The following is an 18124-nucleotide window of genomic DNA, read 5'->3' as shown; positions in this document are numbered from 1 at the left end:
AAAAAATACATGATGTTCTTGAAAGATTTGCTGCTGATGGGCTGGGGGCTTTGATTCAGCTTCTTCTGTAGGGTTGTGTTTTGTATTTAGCAGGGTACTTTTGTGGCTCTCAGTACCAATAGCAAGGAAAATGGAGAGATAAGTCTTACTGAAAATGAATTGGTCAAAAGAGATGGAGCGACATCTAATGTCAGGTGTTATTCATGGAGAGGAGCATAGCTCTTCCAGAAAAGTTCCCAGTGGATCAATCCTTTAGGTTAAATGGATGTAAGAGTAGAGAGAAAAACAACTCTAATAGGGATTAAGTTCAAGTGACACTTTCAGTTTTAGAGTTTGCATGACTATGATTCTGCTTCTCACCTTCCTTTGTTGTACACAAGTAATTGTGAGAGTTGCATCAGCAGTGACATTGTGTTGTGTTCTGTTTTCTGTGCTCCCTGAGATGACGGCGCTATCAGAGTGTGGAAGAACTTTGCAGACCTGGAAAAGAATCCTGAGATGGTAACTGCCTGGCAGGGCCTCTCAGACATGCTGCCAACTACACGAGGTGGGTCCCCACTAAGCTGTCATGTCGGGGATAGTAGTAGTTTGTGATGGTAGGGTTTTTTCTAGGGTTGGGTAGAGCAGAATGGGTTTCTCAACTTTGACCATCAGGAACATCCTTGTTTAACAGTCTCTGCCTTTCTGGAATGACCTTTCACCAAGCCTTGGTGAGGAATTCCTTTTCCAGTTCTCACAAAACAAAACCAACAAAACCAAAAGCCCTGCACAACAACCTCCCTCTGCCACACACGTGAGAACAACTAGAACAGCCTCTTGCTGGGGAGCAGAAGGGCACAAAATCCTTGCTCTTCTCAAGCTTCTCTGCAGCTGTCTTGGCCAAGCCCTCCTGTTACTCACGTTGCGAAGGAGAGAACTGTAGAACAATGGTGGAACTGAGCACTTACCTGCTCTGGACTCACTGGGCAGGTGGTTGTTTCTTCCCCTTTGGGTACGGGAGTAGCTCACATACTTCCTCTTTCCTCCTGATGGGCTGCTCAGCCTTTGCACAGCTTTGCATGTTGCACCTGTGACCTCATTTAGCCTGAATTCAATTTTAGCACTTACTCTTTGCTGTTTATTGTGGGTCAGGAGGTGGCAGGAGAATATGCAATCTAAATCTGATACCTACAGAAGGGTAGTGCAGCTGGACATTGACCCACTTTGAATGTTAAAAAAGTAATATAGAAAAAGATGTAAAAAGGAGCGCTGACATCCAGCAATACGCAATTTGAAACCAGAATACCAGTTTGGGTAACCCTGAAGTCTGTTTTAGGAAGTTAAAGGAGGTGGACATTTTGTCCTTCTGAGACCTGATAATGTACTAATGCTCTAATGATGATTCTCTGTCACTTGGATATTTTTAATCAAGGCTACAAGTCTTTCTAGAAGATGTGCTGTAGTTCAATCAGTACTTATGTTATGGGTTTGATACAGGAATTGCTGGGTGAGGATCTCTGGCTTGTGCTATGCAGGAGGTCAGATGAGATGATCAGCATAATTCATCCTGACCTTAAAATCTGACAGTTCTCATTTCTGAGCTTATGTGGTTCATCACAGGAGTCTGACACAGCTCTTTTAGCTATTCATTGGATTTTACCTGTGTTTCCTTGTTGAACTCATATCTGTTAGGTTTCCTTAACACCTCATGGTTCATCTCTGGTGTTTTAGGAAAGAAGAAGTGTATTTGCTGTAACTTTAGGCTCTGTGCCTCACTGTCATATGTGCACATAATTGATTATTAACTGCTGGAAGTTTGCAGCATACTGTGAAAATTGTCATGGTCAAAACCTGCCCTTTGCAGAGATGTCAATAAAAGCAGGAAGAAAACAGTAGTAATGCACTGAGTGGTGAGAGGCCTGAATCTCCTTGGGAGGAGAGAAAAGTACCTAATAGTCAGCTCAAGTTGCCATTTGTAGCATCATTCAGTTAGTCTCTATTTCTTTTTTGTCAACATTAGCTTTCCTGAAAGATGTTGGTTAATATTTACCCTCTCTGGATTCAGGACCTTATTTCCTTGGTACTGATAATGAACTTGCTCAAACAACTGATGTCTGGGAGTTCCCCCAGACCTCCGAGATCACTGACTTTTTCCTGCATCATGAGCAGTGTTCAGAGAAGATGCTGACAACTGTAGGCTGAACTCCTTCCGGCTGATCCCACGCCTTACTTCCTGCGTGCACCTTAGCAAGGTGTAGCATTTGCTGATTGTACCTTACTCTTTGCAGGCCTTTAGTGTAGAAGAAAGGATTGTTAAAGAGCATCAATGTTTGCCATTGCAAAACAGGTTAAGAGCTGAGGCAAGAGCTGATTTAGCTATAAGAGTTGAATGGTTGCATTTGCCAGAACAACAGTGTTGAAACTGTTAAATCTGTTCTCTTTAAGATTTTTTTTCACCCTCTTCTTTTCTCTATGATCTTTAGTCTGGGTCCTGTTTTCTTTGCCTTTCACCTCTGGTGCAGTTGAATTAGATTCAGAAGAAGAAACAGATTTCTTTGTGGGGAGAGAAATAAATGCAGTCACTTCAAAAGAGCTATGTGAATGAAGTCCCCTTGGAAATGAGACTCGCTATTGAAGAGTTGTCCTTTGCTGCCAAGGCCACAGCTGTGGTCCAGCACTCGCTCTTAAAACTGAAGATGCCTCTTTGAAGCTGACTGTGCTCAGGAGTTGTACTGGAGTTCGTTCGCTCCTACTATTGATTTCCTTCTCTCCCCTCCCATCCTTTTCCCCAGTGTCATACTCCTCTCTGTTATTTGAAAGTCTTCTCAACAGCAACCAAAATACTGACTTTTCTAGGCAGTTATCCCTCTTATAAAAGGAGGGAGCAATATGTGATACAGAAATACATCCTTTGGTATCTTGGGAGGCCTCACCAGGTTGTCCAAGTAACGGGAGGCCCAGGGTAACGCTGCTTAGGGTCCCACAGCGTCAGGCTGGTCCAAGAGGGTGACCCAGGCCAGACTGAGGTGCAGAACTTAAACTTTTAAACTGCATCATGACTTGCATTGTGCAGCCCACGATAAGAGAAATGAGCTAACAGCCAAGTTCCTATGTTAAACCCACGTGTGGATACTGTCACTCAGCAGTAGCTTGGTCCCAGTTAATTGTACATCTTAGCTGACTTTGAGACTCAGGGTAGACGAGTCTTAATTTAGTGCCACACTGTGTGGGCCCTTTATTTTTTCAATATAAGATCTGTTAATTTTGATCTTGTTCAGATCTTTTTTAGATCTGTTTTCAATCAACCCATGCTGCACCAAGAAAGTGTTTTAAATTAAAATCAGGGTGTTTAAAGAGGCAATGGTACCAGGTGCTCTAGTGTGAAGCAGTGTTACTTTTCCTTCATGTGAGGAACCAGGAATCCCCAGCTGGAGAAAGGGGTCGGAGGAAAGGCAAAGCTCATGCTGCTGATAGCCTAGCGTTCCAGCCATGCTGAACTATGCAAAAAGACGTAGCAAAATCTAAGCATTTTCTAGTGAGCAGTATTGGAAGACCATAAACCTGAAGTCCTCTGAAGTTGCGATGTCACAGTAGGAGGCTTTTGGAATTCAGGCAATTTCTATAAAAAAGGGGGTGTTTGAAAGCTGCTGATTCTGTGCATGGCTTGAGATCCCGGAGCAGTCGGGTGCCGAGCAGCACAGTGACCCATCACGTGGTGTCTGTGCAGGAGCTCTGCTCAGAGTCGCGCAGAGCTCGTCCTGCCTGGCAGAAGCGGTCGCGCAGCTCTCCAGCTGTCTCTGAAGACAAGCGGTCATGCACATGCTTCTGAACAAAATTGCAATTTTTGTATTGTCCCTTTGTGATGGAGGGAAACAAGCCACTACATCCCAGTCGGAGTGGTTTTGCTCTTTAAAGCAGGATGGTACTGGAATTTGGAGACTACAGAAGTATAACTAGCTGCTTTAGAGTTCCCGAATACTGACTACTCAGATCTCCCTTCCCTGTTCCTTCTGTGTGCTGTTTGCATAAGTCTGCGTTGTTTTCCTTTGTCCAGGTCGGCAAAGATGGCCAGTGCTCACTTCTAAAGGAGAGCCAGTGAAAGGCCTAACAGCCTGGCAGGATCTCTTGCTGAACACCTGGAGCTGCTTGTGCAAGATTTTCCAGGGTTTTCCAGAGCCGTATCTCGTTTCCCCATTTTCTGCCATACTGCAGTGTTCTCTTACTACCTGCGGCTTTACAGTGGCTGGAAACGAATCTGTTTTGGTGGCCAACCTCTCATTTAAGAGCTGTTTAAATGGAGCACCTGTAAATTGTTTGCACCCCCTGAATGCTCATGAGCTATCTGTTGAAATACAGGGCAGAAGAGCCCACGCGGCAGCTGCCCAGCAGCACTAGCTGCGTGAGCCCAAGCCTTTAATGACAGCAACTTCATGCTCTGGTTTGGTTTGATGTGTGCAGATGCCAGAAGTTATTTGGATTTCCATCTGTCACTGCCCAATCCATTGCACTTTAGAGCAGGGACCGGGTCATACAAAGGGTAGTCTTCTGCTTCAAGAATAACTTTAATAGTCAAATCTGTGCTGCTGTCAGCCAGCCAGAATATTCACTTCACGCATGACAAGCGCCACTGTCGATGGCTTCCTAGGAAAAGTTTTGGTGACTAAACCAGTGCCTTTTCTCTGGACGGAGGCATGTGCTGCTCTTAGTGCTGCTGCTTCTCTGTTATGTTCTTTTTCTTTGCTTTGAGTTGCTTTTTCTAATCCTTCTTTTAATATTTATTTTTGCTCTGGCTGACCAACTTACCCTTAGCGTCAACCCCTTAATCCCTGTCTTCTCACAGGTCTGGCCCGAAGGGTTTCAATCTATCTTGACAGAAGTAAACAGGGAGGTGAGTGCTTTCTTTCCTGTTACCTATGACCAGCCGGGGTGGGAAGGACCTCCTTGTCCGACTTCTGGTTGGTTGGTTGGTTGGTTTTTTGGCATGGTTTTGAATGACTGCTGGGTCCTTTTTGTTCCTGGAAAGCTTTGCTTCTTCTACCTCTCCCCATTCCTTGCCTTGTATATGTGTCTGTAACAGTGGTGGGCAGTGTGGCGAGGGTGTCTCGCGCTCTCCGCATAAGCTCAGCCAACCACTGAGGGACGTGGCAGGAGATTCATGTTACATTCTCCGAGCTCTTTGCAGTGAGAGCAAGTAAGGGTGGTTTTCTGGGACACACAAATCTTCTTTCTAGGAAGATTTCGAAGCATCCTTAGACAAAAGAACTCGAATGACAGGTTCCGTTAGCCATTAAGTTAATATGGATTTTGTTGGGTTTTATCTGTAATACAGTTTTGCTGTAAAGATCATTTGAAAAGGAACAGCTGACGAATCTTTCCTGTGAGGCTTAGAAGAGTGGACTTAGCCTTTTGGCAAGGGTATGCCTAATAAATTTTACAAATTCTGTTCTTTTATATGGAAAGAAGGTAAAGGAAACCCCCCCAACCTTCATGTGTAGAAGCGGGCGCTGCGCGGTGTCTGCCTTGCTCCCAAGCCTGACGCCCTTTGCTGCCGCGGAGCTCTTGGGGGAAGCAGGTGGCAAATGTGTCAGGGCGTCTCTGCGTGTGTGCACATGCTTGGATGCGAACGCTGACGTAACCCTCTGGGGCTATTCGTCAGTTATTAGCATTTGCTGGCTGATAAGAGCCAAGTGTGTCTGTAGTGATTAATAGAAGAAAGATGATTGCGGTGGTGTGTGATTCAGAGCTCTTTAACTTGAGGCCTTTGCACATCTCTCTCTTACTATTCAGAGGCAAAACACTGGGATAGTACTGAGCGAAGCTGGTGTGTTACTGTTAGCTTTCTGGCTCTGCATTTCACTCAGAAATCCACTGGCAAATCGAAACGCTAAAATTAGCAATACTCGGCTGCGGGGAATTCCCTATTCAGCAAACTGGGCTTCGGAGCAGTTTAAGGAAATACCAGCCATTCCCGCACAGGATCAATACCGCTGATGCTAAGCAATCAGCACTCTGTCCCAAGCACACAAATAACTGAGAATCAATAGAAAAAAATCACCAGCATCTTCTGGCCAGGCATTCACCTAGTGCAAAAGGCAGCAAAAAGAATCCTTTGCCTGACCAAAGAAGTCTTAGAAATGTGTAAGATTAACCATTTGCTTGATAGCAAAATACATCAGCTATATTCATATAGAATGCACTTGTTTTGTCACTAAAGCACCAAAAATCTGTTCTCGTTGCCTTGGCTTCCATGGGAGTTGCCTGGGCTGCTCCTGCGCTCCCACCCAGCGCTCGCAGCATCTCGGCTCACCGCGGCATTGCCGCCCGTCGGCAGCGCTGACCGTGCGGAAGGCAGGAGGAGAGGGTGTTAACAAGCTAATATACGTCTGACCTGTGCCCACCTCTATCCATCGCTGCCTCAGGGGGGTTGTTGGTGCTGATGTGTGAACAGCCATAATCTCTCCTACCTCCAGAAAGTTTCTACTTGTGCCAAGCAAGAAAAAGTAAGCACATGCTAGCCAGTTCCCTGCTTCCTTCCTGTTCTCCTGGGGCTTCCGAGACAAAGTGAAAGATGTCAAATATGGGATCTGCAAAAACACAGGACCTTGCCCTCTGGGGGCTCTGCTCGGCTTTTAATAATACCGACTCTTCTGGCAAGAAGTAAGCAATGCGGAGGGGAGAGGCTGGAGAGCAGCCTTGGGCCCTTCTTAACATATAAAAGTTAGCGGCCGACAGGAAGGGGAGTTTCCCGGGGAGCTGCAGAGCTGAGCGTGGGGCAGCTTCAACAGGAAGAGGAGCCTTGGCGGAGGCAAGGCTCCAAAATAAAATTTAAAGGATTTTATACTGGAGAGCAAGAGAAAGAGAGAGGTAGAGTGAATCTCTCCACATCTCCCAAGAGTTGGTATCTTTTCCTTTAGGAATACATGTTGGGGAGAACCACCTTAGATATGGTCAGATTTTTTAATTGAAATAAAATAATTGGAGTTGCATCTCCAGGGTTTTGGATTCTTTAAATTGGATTCTTAGAGTCACAGATACTCTTTTTCCCTTACTGTGCATAGTCCTTGGCATGAAATGAGTGACACTTTTTGAAGGTATTTTGTAGAAATTAATGAAGAGTGAGGTCATACAACCCTCCCACTGCTTCCTGGAAATTAAAACAGAGATGTGCCTCATTGCTTAACCAGGAGGGCCCATGATTAAAAAATCATCAGTCAAAATCTGAGATGCTTTTATATTGTAGTCCATGTAGGTATTTCTGATCTCATTGAAATGCCAAGTACAGGTTGGCTATGTTCCAGTCACGATAAAAATAAGTGCAGACACTTGAAATGCAGCTGCTTTCAACACCAGTGTTATTTATTGAAATTTATACAAGGAACTATCCCATTGAGACAAATATCTGATTTTCAGGGGGAATTCTGCAGGGAACAGCCATAGAAAGTTACAGCTTCAAGAATGGCTGTTGATATGCGTTGCCTGTATATCATCTCACATCATACAGAACTGCAAGTACCTGTATTAAAAGGCTCAACAAAAAAACCCTTTAAATTTTTGTCTTCCTGAGCTGTGGAAGATTAGCTTGTTCCCCAGGAATTCCTTACAGGAAAAATTTAATCTCAGCTAGTGGTGCATTAAAGGAACGGTATTGTTAGGGTGCCTGGTCCTGCAGCTCGTTGGCATCGAGAGTCCCACGGTTTCCATGCTCACCTTTATCAGGTGGTTGCATTTGTGTCACGGCATTCCCTCCGTTTACTCCATTTCTATAAGCAGGCAGGAGCTTGGAAATCGGGTGGCGGTAATGCATGAATCTTGCTACAGGGCTCACCTGGGGAGCTGAGACTGCGTATATTTGCAGGACACATTACCCTTTGCCAGAATAAGGCCGAGCAGCATCTTACATGCCAAACCTGCAAGCCAAAACACAGCAGGTGAACTACACTCTCGGTTGTAACATCCTGAAGAAGGACCTCTGTTAATTAAAAAGGAAATGGTAATTAGTATTAAGTCCCACATTTGCTTCTCATCCTAAAATACTGGGAATTTAACATACAAACATGAGCCAATACTTTATCATTTCCACCATGAAAACATGTTTGCCCTTAAGCCTCTAGTACATAGAAATAGTTCAGCTATTTCTGTTTCATTTTATACTGTGAGAATCATCTTTTGAATTCCACATTTCACAGTCAAGAGAGGCCTTCCCTGTTACGCACTGGTGAATAACGTAAATGTATGCACAAAGGCTTTTGTTCTTTTTCCATACGGATTTAAATTCTAGTTTAACATTTCCAGTTGCAAACTGGGCTTTTCTCTTCCCCTTTCCTTATCCTGTTTCCTTGAAAGGGGCATCCTTTAAGCCTCTCACCTCTCGCCAGCCGCAGCAGGCGTCCGCAGCAGCCGGGAGCCTGGGAGCCGGGATTCCCTGGCAGGAGTGTCTGGTGTTCAGCACATGCGCGACCTCTGCAGACAAGACCTAGAACGGTTCTCAGGCTGCAGGTGTTTCCCATCGAGGAAGGTGCCGGGAGTTCTCCCTCACTCCTGATTTTATGGAAATATTCTCTTATTTCTCGTGCCTGGGTTGTTTGGGGCAATATGAGCATCCCATATTCGGATGCAAATTAGTCCATCCTTGAGCACTGTGGATCAGAAGAAGCAAAAATGGCATTTCGTGTTTTCTTGAGAGAATAGGAAGACTGACAAGGGCAAGAGAAAATTTCTGGTTACGTGTCAATCAAAATACTGCACTTGCCCCTTCAGCAAGCAGAGGTATCAGTTTGTAGAGACTATTAAAGTTTTACGAGAAAGGCAGAAGATGAATCCTCTTCCTGTAGGACCATGAGCAAGCTGATAGTAAGTTTTGAGCCACCAAAGAGCGAGAACTCTCCTATGTGGGGTAGTCTGTTTTCTTCCTCCATGCGATGAATCTTTTCCCCTCTTTCTCTCTAACCATGGGATCTCTATCGGTTCCTGTTTGAGGGCTGAAGCCGTGTTCTTTCTATCTGGTAATTTCTCATGAGATCTCTACACTATTTTATGTAAAGTAAATCCTTTCTGGGGCTTCTTCCCTCCATAAAATTTTCCCAGCCTTCTAGATTTCATTCCTGAATATTCTCCATAGATGCACCAGAACAAGCCTAGACACCGGTGGCACCAAAAATGCCAGTCATAACTCTGAATTCACCATCTCTTTGTCCCCCTCCACAGAAGAGAGATCCAGACCCCCCTGGTTGGGGTTTGTTGCTACTGATCAAACTGGGGAATGTAACTGGAAAATTGGGAGCTTTAAAACTGCCTAAGAGCACATTGCCTACTTAACTCCATCAGTGATGGTAATGGCGATATCTATCTCAGCCTGCCAGTTTTATCTTGTCACATGGGCCATAAACAAGATGACAAATGAAAACACTTTGGTGATGTTTATCATCTAAATCACTGCCTGCTTGTTTGCCTCAGATCTCCAGCAGCCCTCCGAGCTGCCAGGCAAGCTGAAGTAACGATCAATTTGACTCGCAAGATAAAGATACAAGCTCTCAGCTTAGCTGCGAGTCCTGAATTTCCCGCAGTAAGATGAAAGACTGTCAATAAACATCAGTAATCTTCTCAATGGTATGCAGCAAGATCAGGAAAAGGCTTGGATGCAATGCTTAGGAGGGGGAGGCAGGTGAAACATTTTACCTGGATCTGTATAAAGCAAGGTCATTTCGCCATCCTTGAAGCTACCTTGGGGCTTACAGGGTGCCTCTGCTTGCTTGCTTCCTTCCTGCCCTAGCGGCAGCGGTAAAGATGTTTGGTCTGGCAAAAAGTACTTGCATTAGTGACAAAAACGTGTTGTAGGATACTTAAGTTTCCTGCTGGGGCTAATTCTTTAGGAGTAAATTGAGACAAATTCACATTTATCCCTGTTTTGGACAAGCTAGTTGTGCGTTTCTCCTGTGAGAGTTTGTGGAGCAGAAACGCGGGAGCGCCAACGAAGGCCCTGGTGAAGGGCTCCGAGCAGCGAGCCTGCGGCCCTCGTTGCGCTGCAGAGTCGTCTCCGACGCCGAGTTGCATGTGGTTATAAAATACTTTCCTTCAGCACCAGAGTCGCAGTTTGGCACGGAAGAGACAGTGAAACACTGCTTCTGAAAGGAAAGAAGCTGCCGCTTCTGTCTCTGCCAAGGGGACAACCCTGTGCAAGAAAACGAAAGCAAAGGTGCAAAAACTGAAATTCTCTTCAGGTTCCCTGTGTAGAGCTTCTGGGTTGTTTTTTTTAAAAGTATGAGTAAAAACTCCCTGGAAAATCCACAGATTTGGGGTCAATCAGCCTTTCCAGTGTAAGAAGAAAAAGATAATCGGTGTACAGCTCTGTGCTCAAAGCAAAGCAGTTAGGCGCTGTGCAGGTAGCGCATAGGTGGTGCAAAGAAGTCCCTCTAATTAGATGTGCAAGAATTGTTCCTTGGAGATTACCCCCACCAGTCAGGGGTTTCCTAAGTCCAAAATATCTGTTTTGTTCTGATCCTCGTGTGCTCTGTACTTAGGAAAGTCAGCTCACTCGGTGGTTTTTGGACATTTAATCCGCAAACTGGGAAAAGAGGTGAAACACACTTATTTTTTCTCTAGAAATTGCCATACTGAGAAAGTTCATTAGTTCATACAATCTATCAACCTGTCTGTAAGCAGGTGCCCGTGTCAGGTGTTTCAGGGATAGAAAATCCCTTGTAATTCTCTTACAGCATGGATGGCGCTTTCTTCTAGACTTCAGCTAGCAATCAGCTTGTGCCCTCAAGGATGAGGATGAAGAGCTCTTGTAAATGTGTTTTAGCTAGTGTAATTGTAGATCGGTCTCTTCCTTATCTGTCCATGTAGCAAATGGTTTTTTACTCCTACCAAGCTATTTAATTCAGTATCTTGCAGCAATGACTTTGCTATTCCTTGTTTAGAAACATTTCCTCTTAGCCACATATTTCTATTAGAATAAGAAATCAGGGTAATCCAGAGGGTCTCAGGTCACGCTGCATGCAATGTCACCAGTTCAGTCTACTTCAATCATCACTTAGTCTGATGTTCTCATAAGGTGGTGGATAATTTATTAGGACTCCTGTAGAAATCCCCAGTAGTTTCCCAAAGTACCAAGACTATATTCACCTACCTATAGATGCCACCTGGACCTAGACTTTTCTAAGCATTCAAGCTACCCAAGAAGTAAAAGACATATCTTGGACTCAAATCCAGAACCAGCTGATTTGATCCCATTTGGAGGATGTATGGATGTGTGTGTATGTAATTTTAAATTTCCTCTAATGACAATAAAGTGTTCTGTAGCATAAGATCACAAAACCTGGTGTTCTGCTCAGTCCTGCTCTGCCTGTGCTGACAGGGAAATTAATCTGTGTGTCCTGCCTGTGTTTTATCTTAGGAGCAGGAATGGTAGTCGACTGGGAGCAAGAAACGGGGCTCCTTATGACGTCTGGAGATGTGAGGATAATCCGGATCTGGGACACAGATCGAGAAATGAAAGTACAGGTAAAACCTGTGTATTTGTCCCATTTACCTTTCCCTACGGCTGAACATACCGGTCTCCTAGCAGACTCCCAGCCCACATCTCATGCAGTGAGTTATCACTTGCACTGCCAAAGGAGCTGAGAATTTGTGTGTGAAGAGCTGACAGGTACCTGCTTCTGGATCTCCTGCTTTCCAGCTTCAGAATCATGTTGCAAGATAAATAAAAATACATAAATATTTAGTAAGTGTTTCAGACCTTTCCTGGAAGTTGCTGCTGGTATTCTGAACAGTACATGATAGTGCTTAGAAGAGGTGAGGTCTGTGCAATCCAGGGGCAGGCAAGAGGCCACTGATACGTTTTTTTGTATTAACATATAATTGAAATAGTATAAAAATATCTTGAGAAAATTAAATGGTGAGTTGGGTAGGTGGTAGAGCACAGTCAGACTTTCTACTTCCATCTCTCTAATTCTCTGGGAAGCAAACAGCTAATTACGGAATGGCGTTACCCTCATACTTCCTGTCTTCAGGAAAGCATGGTTCACACCAAGTGAAGGCAGTGGGGTTGCCAGCTGAGGCCAGTGTGACTCGGAGCAGCAGTTTGCCCGGCATCATGTGGGCCAGGTACCAAAGCACCGACAATGTCGCTGAGGCTGCTGAGGGCTCCCTCAAAGTCTCCGCTTCCAGCTGGGGAGCTGCTGGCAGCGCTCTGCGGCTCGCTGCTATTCCCAGAACTGAGTGCATCTCACCTTTAAAGCGAGGCGGTACAAAAGCCTTATTTCCCTGTGCAGTGGGATGGGGAAAAGACAGTGCAAGCATTCATGCTGATTGTAGTCAAATAAAATGTTTTTAGGAATTGTAGGGAGAAGCAGCAAGTCTGTGAGAATGAAGTCACCATGCTGGAGGAAAAAGGAAGTCTTCAAAGCTTCTAGAAATTAATTACCCCTGGATGAACATTAATTATGATACTTTGACCCTGCAGTGTAGCATAATTAAGCTGGAGTTGATCTTAATTACTTTCACTATTATTTTTTCTATGTAAATTAGGGAACATCAAAATTCAGAAGGTGAAAATCTCCTCAGTGATGATGATTAATGATTGTACTGAAATTATCTAAAAACATGCTGTTTCCTTTTTAATTGCAAAGACTGGTTTTGTTGAAATTCAAGTGATTGAAACTTCCTGACTCAGTAACACTGGCAAGCTGAAAGTCAGCACAAAGAGCAGGGAAGCTATGTAATTCAAGCTAAAAAAGGTGCCTCCCCGCTCTTTGAACTACCAAAAGCGCATCTCTGGAAGCACTTTGGTTGTAGCTGAAGAAGCAAGTACTTCATTTTCACTTCAGCTGATTGTTCCTGCTTCAAAGGCAGGATCTGGTTTTAGGCAGTTAGAATAACTATCCAAACAGCCCCTGAAGTTAGGTGCCTCTAGCCAACAGCTACTTCACTCAGCTAAGGCTGTGAATAGCAACTAAGAAAGGTGAATATGCACAGAAGCAAAAATAGGATGGAAGTGTGAAATCAGCTAATGCAGTCTAAAGTGCCTCTTTGATTGTTATCCTGTTTTTAAAATGTTGCTTAGTTTTTATCTATTTTAACTGAAACTGTTTCTCTTCATAACAGTTGTAGACATTATTCCAAGCAATTCCTTTCCTTATAGCAAGTACAGGAGGGGAAAAGTTGCAGCATTCGAGTAAGAATGCAGGATAGGTTCCCAGCACAGCTGTCCTTGCAAGCTCCAGTTGTCTTTTTCCATGTCATTATCTTTAAACGTATGCAGTGTCTGGCTGCTAATGAGCTATTCTGCTTGCCACAGGGTCCTAAAGCAGGGCTTGATGGGTGGCACGGCGTTGGCTCACTTGATGTTACATAGGTGACTTTGGCATTGCATGATAGTCAGGCAGCTCGCTGTGTTGGCGAAGACTTGCGTGTTTATCATGACGTTGTCCAAGAGCACCAGAACCGTTTCACAACTGCCAGCACCCCGGAGCTGCCGGACGTGGCTTCCTGCGCTGTCCGTGCAGAAAAGAGAGGTCACGGTCACACAGTCGAACCTCAGGGCTGCTGCTGGCTCTCTGCCTGGGCCTGGCGGTCTGAATCTCCCTCCTTGAACGCAGACCTTGTGGTAGGCGCTAAGGCTGCGGGAGCCGGGCCCGGTGCTCTGCTTCATGTGGCCCGTTTGTGCCAAAGCAGAGGGGCTCTGCAGGGATCTAGTGGTGCTTCTGCTGAAGGGAGGAAGAGAGCTCAGGGCTAAAAAATGAAACGGAAAGAAAGCTCATTTCCTGGAACGGCTGCAATTATCATTAAAGGGGAAAAAATCATTTTATTGTTTCCAGGGGGCAAATACGGTTTTTGTCCTGCACAATATTGTGAAATGAAAAGACTCGTTGTACAAAGCTATTCTTCTAATATATGTGTTACTGCTAGGGGTTCTCCACTGCCAGAGTGTCTGCTATTGTGCCGGTTAGACCTGGGTTTACTGACTAGGAAATGTTTCTCCGAACAAAACTATTATTTGATCTGTTTTGCATTCTACTTTTGGGGTTTTTTTTAAAGCTTCTTTTATGAGAAGCATTTAAATAACTTCCTAGAACTTATTTGGGTGCTCACTTGATGCACAAAAAGATCTAATACCTTGCAGGCTTGTTCCTTCAGCAGAATTTTGCATAGATGGTATTGCTTGTCGCATAGTCTATGTTTGGTTTTATATGTGTGTTTATATACAGCTCTACCAGTTTTGCTTTCTTATATGGCTTGTCTCTTCCAAATATTTACTGTTCATCTTGCCATTCCAGTAGCATTTGCAACTTGCACACAGCAAAGATGGTTTATGGAGAAACAATTCCTCTGGCCATTTATTTTAATTAATTAGGTATTTCTACTAGAGAATTATACGAATTCCTCCTTCCTAAAATAGACCTCACTTTGATGTTGGTTTATAATGCTTGATTGATTTGCAAAAGCTGGGTCTGGGAGTTTGGGATAAACTTTGGGAACTGCGGCTCTAGCAGTGACCACAATCCCCAGGATCCCTGCGCCCTCGTTTCCGGGCCTGGCAGAAAGCATCACATCCCTGCTGGAGATGTTCGCACCGACTTGGTGTCTTCTCTTCTGGGCTGTAGCTTGCCTCGCCTTCTGAGCTTGCCTCGCATGTGCTTTGCCCCCAGGACATCCCCACGGGCGCGGACAGCTGCGTGACCAGCCTCTCGTGCGACTCGCATCGATCGCTCATCGTGGCTGGCCTGGGCGATGGCTCCATCCGCGTCTTTGACAGGAGGATGGCTCTGAGCGAATGGTAACGGCGGTGCCGCCCCAGCCCCTGCCCGGCCGGGGCTCCAACCTCCCTTGGTTTCAAGGCCCCAAAGCCCCCAAGGAGTTTAGCAATCTGACCTTGGCTTCAGTGACTGAAATATCTTACTGGAGAAAATGTCACCGTTTCCGTGGGTGCTTTTATGGCCTTCATGGTGCTGTGATCCGGGTCTCGCTCCCTGAGGCTCCCTCGCCTCCCAGCCTTGCTCAGGACCTGCCCGATCCCCGGTATCTCAGGGCCTTGCAGAGCCCTTTGGGCGAGACCATGTCCTGCCCCCAAACTCGGTGACGGAGTCTGCAAGCGGAGGCAGATCCTCCCCCTCTCCTTATACCGTCGGAGAAGAGGCCAAAGCCGTCGGCTTTGCAGCCCCTGTTCTCCGAGGCCCGCGGCGATTGTCCTCGCCTTCCTCCTCCTTCCCTTCGAAACGTCTCTCCTCTCTCCTTGTTCCTCAGCCGCGTCATGACCTACCGCGAGCACACAGCCTGGGTGGTGAAAGCCTACCTGCAGAAACACCCCGAGGGCAACATCATGAGCGTCAGGTAAAAAGGGCACTTGCCGCTCGAGCTGTTTTCTTTTAAACACCGTTTGCCTTTCTGCTTAAAATCTGCCGCTGGTGCACCAGGAGCTGAGAGGGCAAAGCGCTTTGCCTGGACGTTCGCCTCGCTTGCTAACTCCTGCTCCAGGCTTGGTGGAGAGAAGGCGCGAAGCAATGCGAAGCTTTCCTTGGGAGCCCGTTAGGGAGGCTTAAGAGTAAACAAGAAGGTATCTGCGCTGAAATTACTATCACGAAGCATGCGAGGGAGGAATCGAGCGAACCGTAAAGCTGAGCTAGACACGCTGCCTCTTGTGGGTGTCCTTCCTTGCTGCCAGCAGCTCTGTGGGGTCGTGGGAGATGGAGCGCGAGCAGGAGGGAGGTTTATGTTGCATCTGTTGGGCATATTGCTGTGTGGGATTACTTCACCGTCTAGCAATTTTGTACACATAAATCCATTTCTGCTGCCTGGTAAATACTGCGCAGAGAGCAGCATATATTTTTTTTAGCCATTAAAGAACGGCAGAATATAATTTATTGTCATAAAGCCGCTGTTTGTGCACAGAGAGGCTCTTTTTCTTGATTACAAAATGAAAACAAAACATAATATTCTGGGATGTAGAACATTCCCGAAGTGGGGGATGGGCCAGCAAAAATTTATCAAGATTTTCGGAAAGGGGCTTAAGTGATGCAGCTGCCAGATTTGTCAGGCTCACATATTACAGTTTTTAATCTTCCTCTCTGTAATCTCCTTCAGCCATCCCAGGGGTCAGGCCTGTGTGCCTGGCCAGCCCTAGTCTGAAGGCTCGTTTTTCATCTCCTCACTGCCCTTCTCAGCAAATGGTGCTTTTGCTCAGGATTGAAAAAGTACAAGAAAATGTTGCAGTTCAGAAGACCAGTCTGGTCTCATCCCGCAGGAAGCGGGTGTGTTAAGACAAGCCACCCTGCTCTCCGTTTCCCCCAGTTCCCAGTTCAGTCTCTCCTTCGGCTGGCCGCAGTGTCCAAGAAAAACAAATGTTAGGATATAGCTGGTTCTGGTGTAACAATTTCCTGAAAAACGTCAAGGCGTTGTGGTGTTTATGGAGTAAAATCACAGAGAAAGTTTTTATCGGACCAGAGAGCGGCGTTTATAACACGAGATTGGCAATTCTAGCCCAGATTCTGCAGCTCTCCACCGACTGGCACTGCTCCATTACTTGATATTTTGTTCAGCCGTTTTGATCTATGTGCTAGTGCGACCATGGGGTTTTCCTGCTCACCAGCAGTTCACCAGGAGCTCTTCTTCCAAAATACTAAAGTGGAATAATGGGATAACATGCACCTGGCAAATGTATCTTAGACTTTTTTCCTGGTTGTTGAAGTCTACAGTGATAGCATGCAGCTAAATGGGACATCAGGACAGGGTCTTTCCCTGTTCTCTTTTGACAACTGCATCCAGTTAATCAGCAGGTCTGCTTCTATGAGTTGTATAGTGTTGCTAGAAAAGGTCCTTAAACGTCTTCCAAATATCCTGGTTTAGTAGCTTAGCTGGTGTTGACTTATTTTAATTATTAGCTGAAGCACCAGTTGCTGTTCTGCTGGGACGTACTTTGTTAAGACCGTGTTCTCATATGTGCTCCTCACACCACAGAACTATGCTTCCATTTTAAAGCTCTTGCCTGGTCTTCCAGTGCATTCAGAACCATTTTCGAGTCTTAGTAAGATTCAAAGCTTGAAATGGAATTACTGTGTATTTGATCTCTCTCAAAAAATATTTCCATCTAGTCTTTAGGATCTAAATCAACCTGAAGTTTAATTTGTCTTGAATTTAATTATGTGACAGCAGGAATTACAGCATTTAATAAGGATATAAATAATCCTGCATAACAGCCTTCTGATCACTATTAGAAATTCCAGAGGTAAAGAGACTGAAGGAAATATGTATCTTAATGCTTTGTTCTTAATTCTGTAGAGTGATTCACAGTCATATACAGCCATCAGTGACTTGAAAAAAATACTGTACAGTTTGTCCTGCCAAAGGCCTTACTTCTCTGCTAAGTAGAATAAGATCAGGTGAATTGATTTTGAATTTAGTTTCCATAAGAGACTTTCCTGTTTGTCTTTTCCTACACTGGTCAACAAGTGTCCTCTAAGAAGCAAGTAAGAGCAGATGTACCATAGCAAAAACTTCAGTCTTCTGTTCCAGGGACATAGAACAAGACGCCTCCTCTTCACTTCTAATAGGCTTGATTCTACTGATGTATTTCAGAGATCACTTAACAATAAGAAATCATCTGTATTTGAAAGGTGCTTGATCTACTAAGCACAGTATCTTTCTACTACCACTATTGCTTTCCCACCTTCTCTTCCCTAATAAGTAAAGTCATTAGTAGGATTGACACATAGCCTGAGCATGAAGCACTGTTTGTTATGCTGGGTCCACAGAGTACTTTGGACAGCACGGACTTGTGCATCTGTGTCCAGACAGTTGGCGTAATGGATGGTACCAGCAGAGCCCATCTGGTTAGATTGTTCTAATACAATTTTCTGCTGTGAAAAGGAGAAGGAATTTGGGTCTGACATGTAGCTTAGTGTATTGAGAATGACATAACAGTGAAGGTACTCGTAGTCGGTGACGAGCTGTAAGTGATAAAAGTAATAATGGATCACTCCTGAGGGCAGAGGCAAAATTGTTTGTACAGCACTTAATGCTTTGTGGATGGTACTGAGTATAAGTGACGTCAGTAGGAATTCAGTCACCCTGACAGAGAGGGCATGGCTGCACTTCTTCTTTATCCTAATTTGCTGATCAAGGCGGTCAACTCACAGACAGGCATACGGCT

At 45.0% G+C, this 18124-nt stretch overlaps 1 protein-coding gene across 2 annotated transcripts in view; it reads left to right on the top strand.

The window, feature by feature from the left end:
• The window catches only part of RPTOR (regulatory associated protein of MTOR complex 1), a 171455-nt gene that overhangs the window by 148856 nt on the left and 4475 nt on the right, over nucleotides 1-18124 (top strand). Inside the window, exons 28-32 of one of the 2 annotated variants that reach the window (XM_067308132.1) lie at nucleotides 443-547; nucleotides 4820-4867; nucleotides 11375-11481; nucleotides 14628-14755; nucleotides 15223-15309. In XM_067308132.1, coding sequence (XP_067164233.1) covers nucleotides 443-547; nucleotides 4820-4867; nucleotides 11375-11481; nucleotides 14628-14755; nucleotides 15223-15309 — 475 coding nt within the window. The remainder of the gene's footprint in view (nucleotides 1-442; nucleotides 548-4819; nucleotides 4868-11374; nucleotides 11482-14627; nucleotides 14756-15222; nucleotides 15310-18124) is intronic. The other variant, XM_067308133.1, reaches the window with a different exon arrangement.

The sequence above is a fragment of the Apteryx mantelli genome, chromosome 19 (assembly GCF_036417845.1).
Source record: "Apteryx mantelli isolate bAptMan1 chromosome 19, bAptMan1.hap1, whole genome shotgun sequence".
Lineage (NCBI taxonomy): Eukaryota > Metazoa > Chordata > Aves > Apterygiformes > Apterygidae > Apteryx > Apteryx mantelli.
The sequence above is the reverse complement of the archived record's forward strand: the minus strand, read 5'-3'. Positions and strand labels throughout refer to the sequence as shown.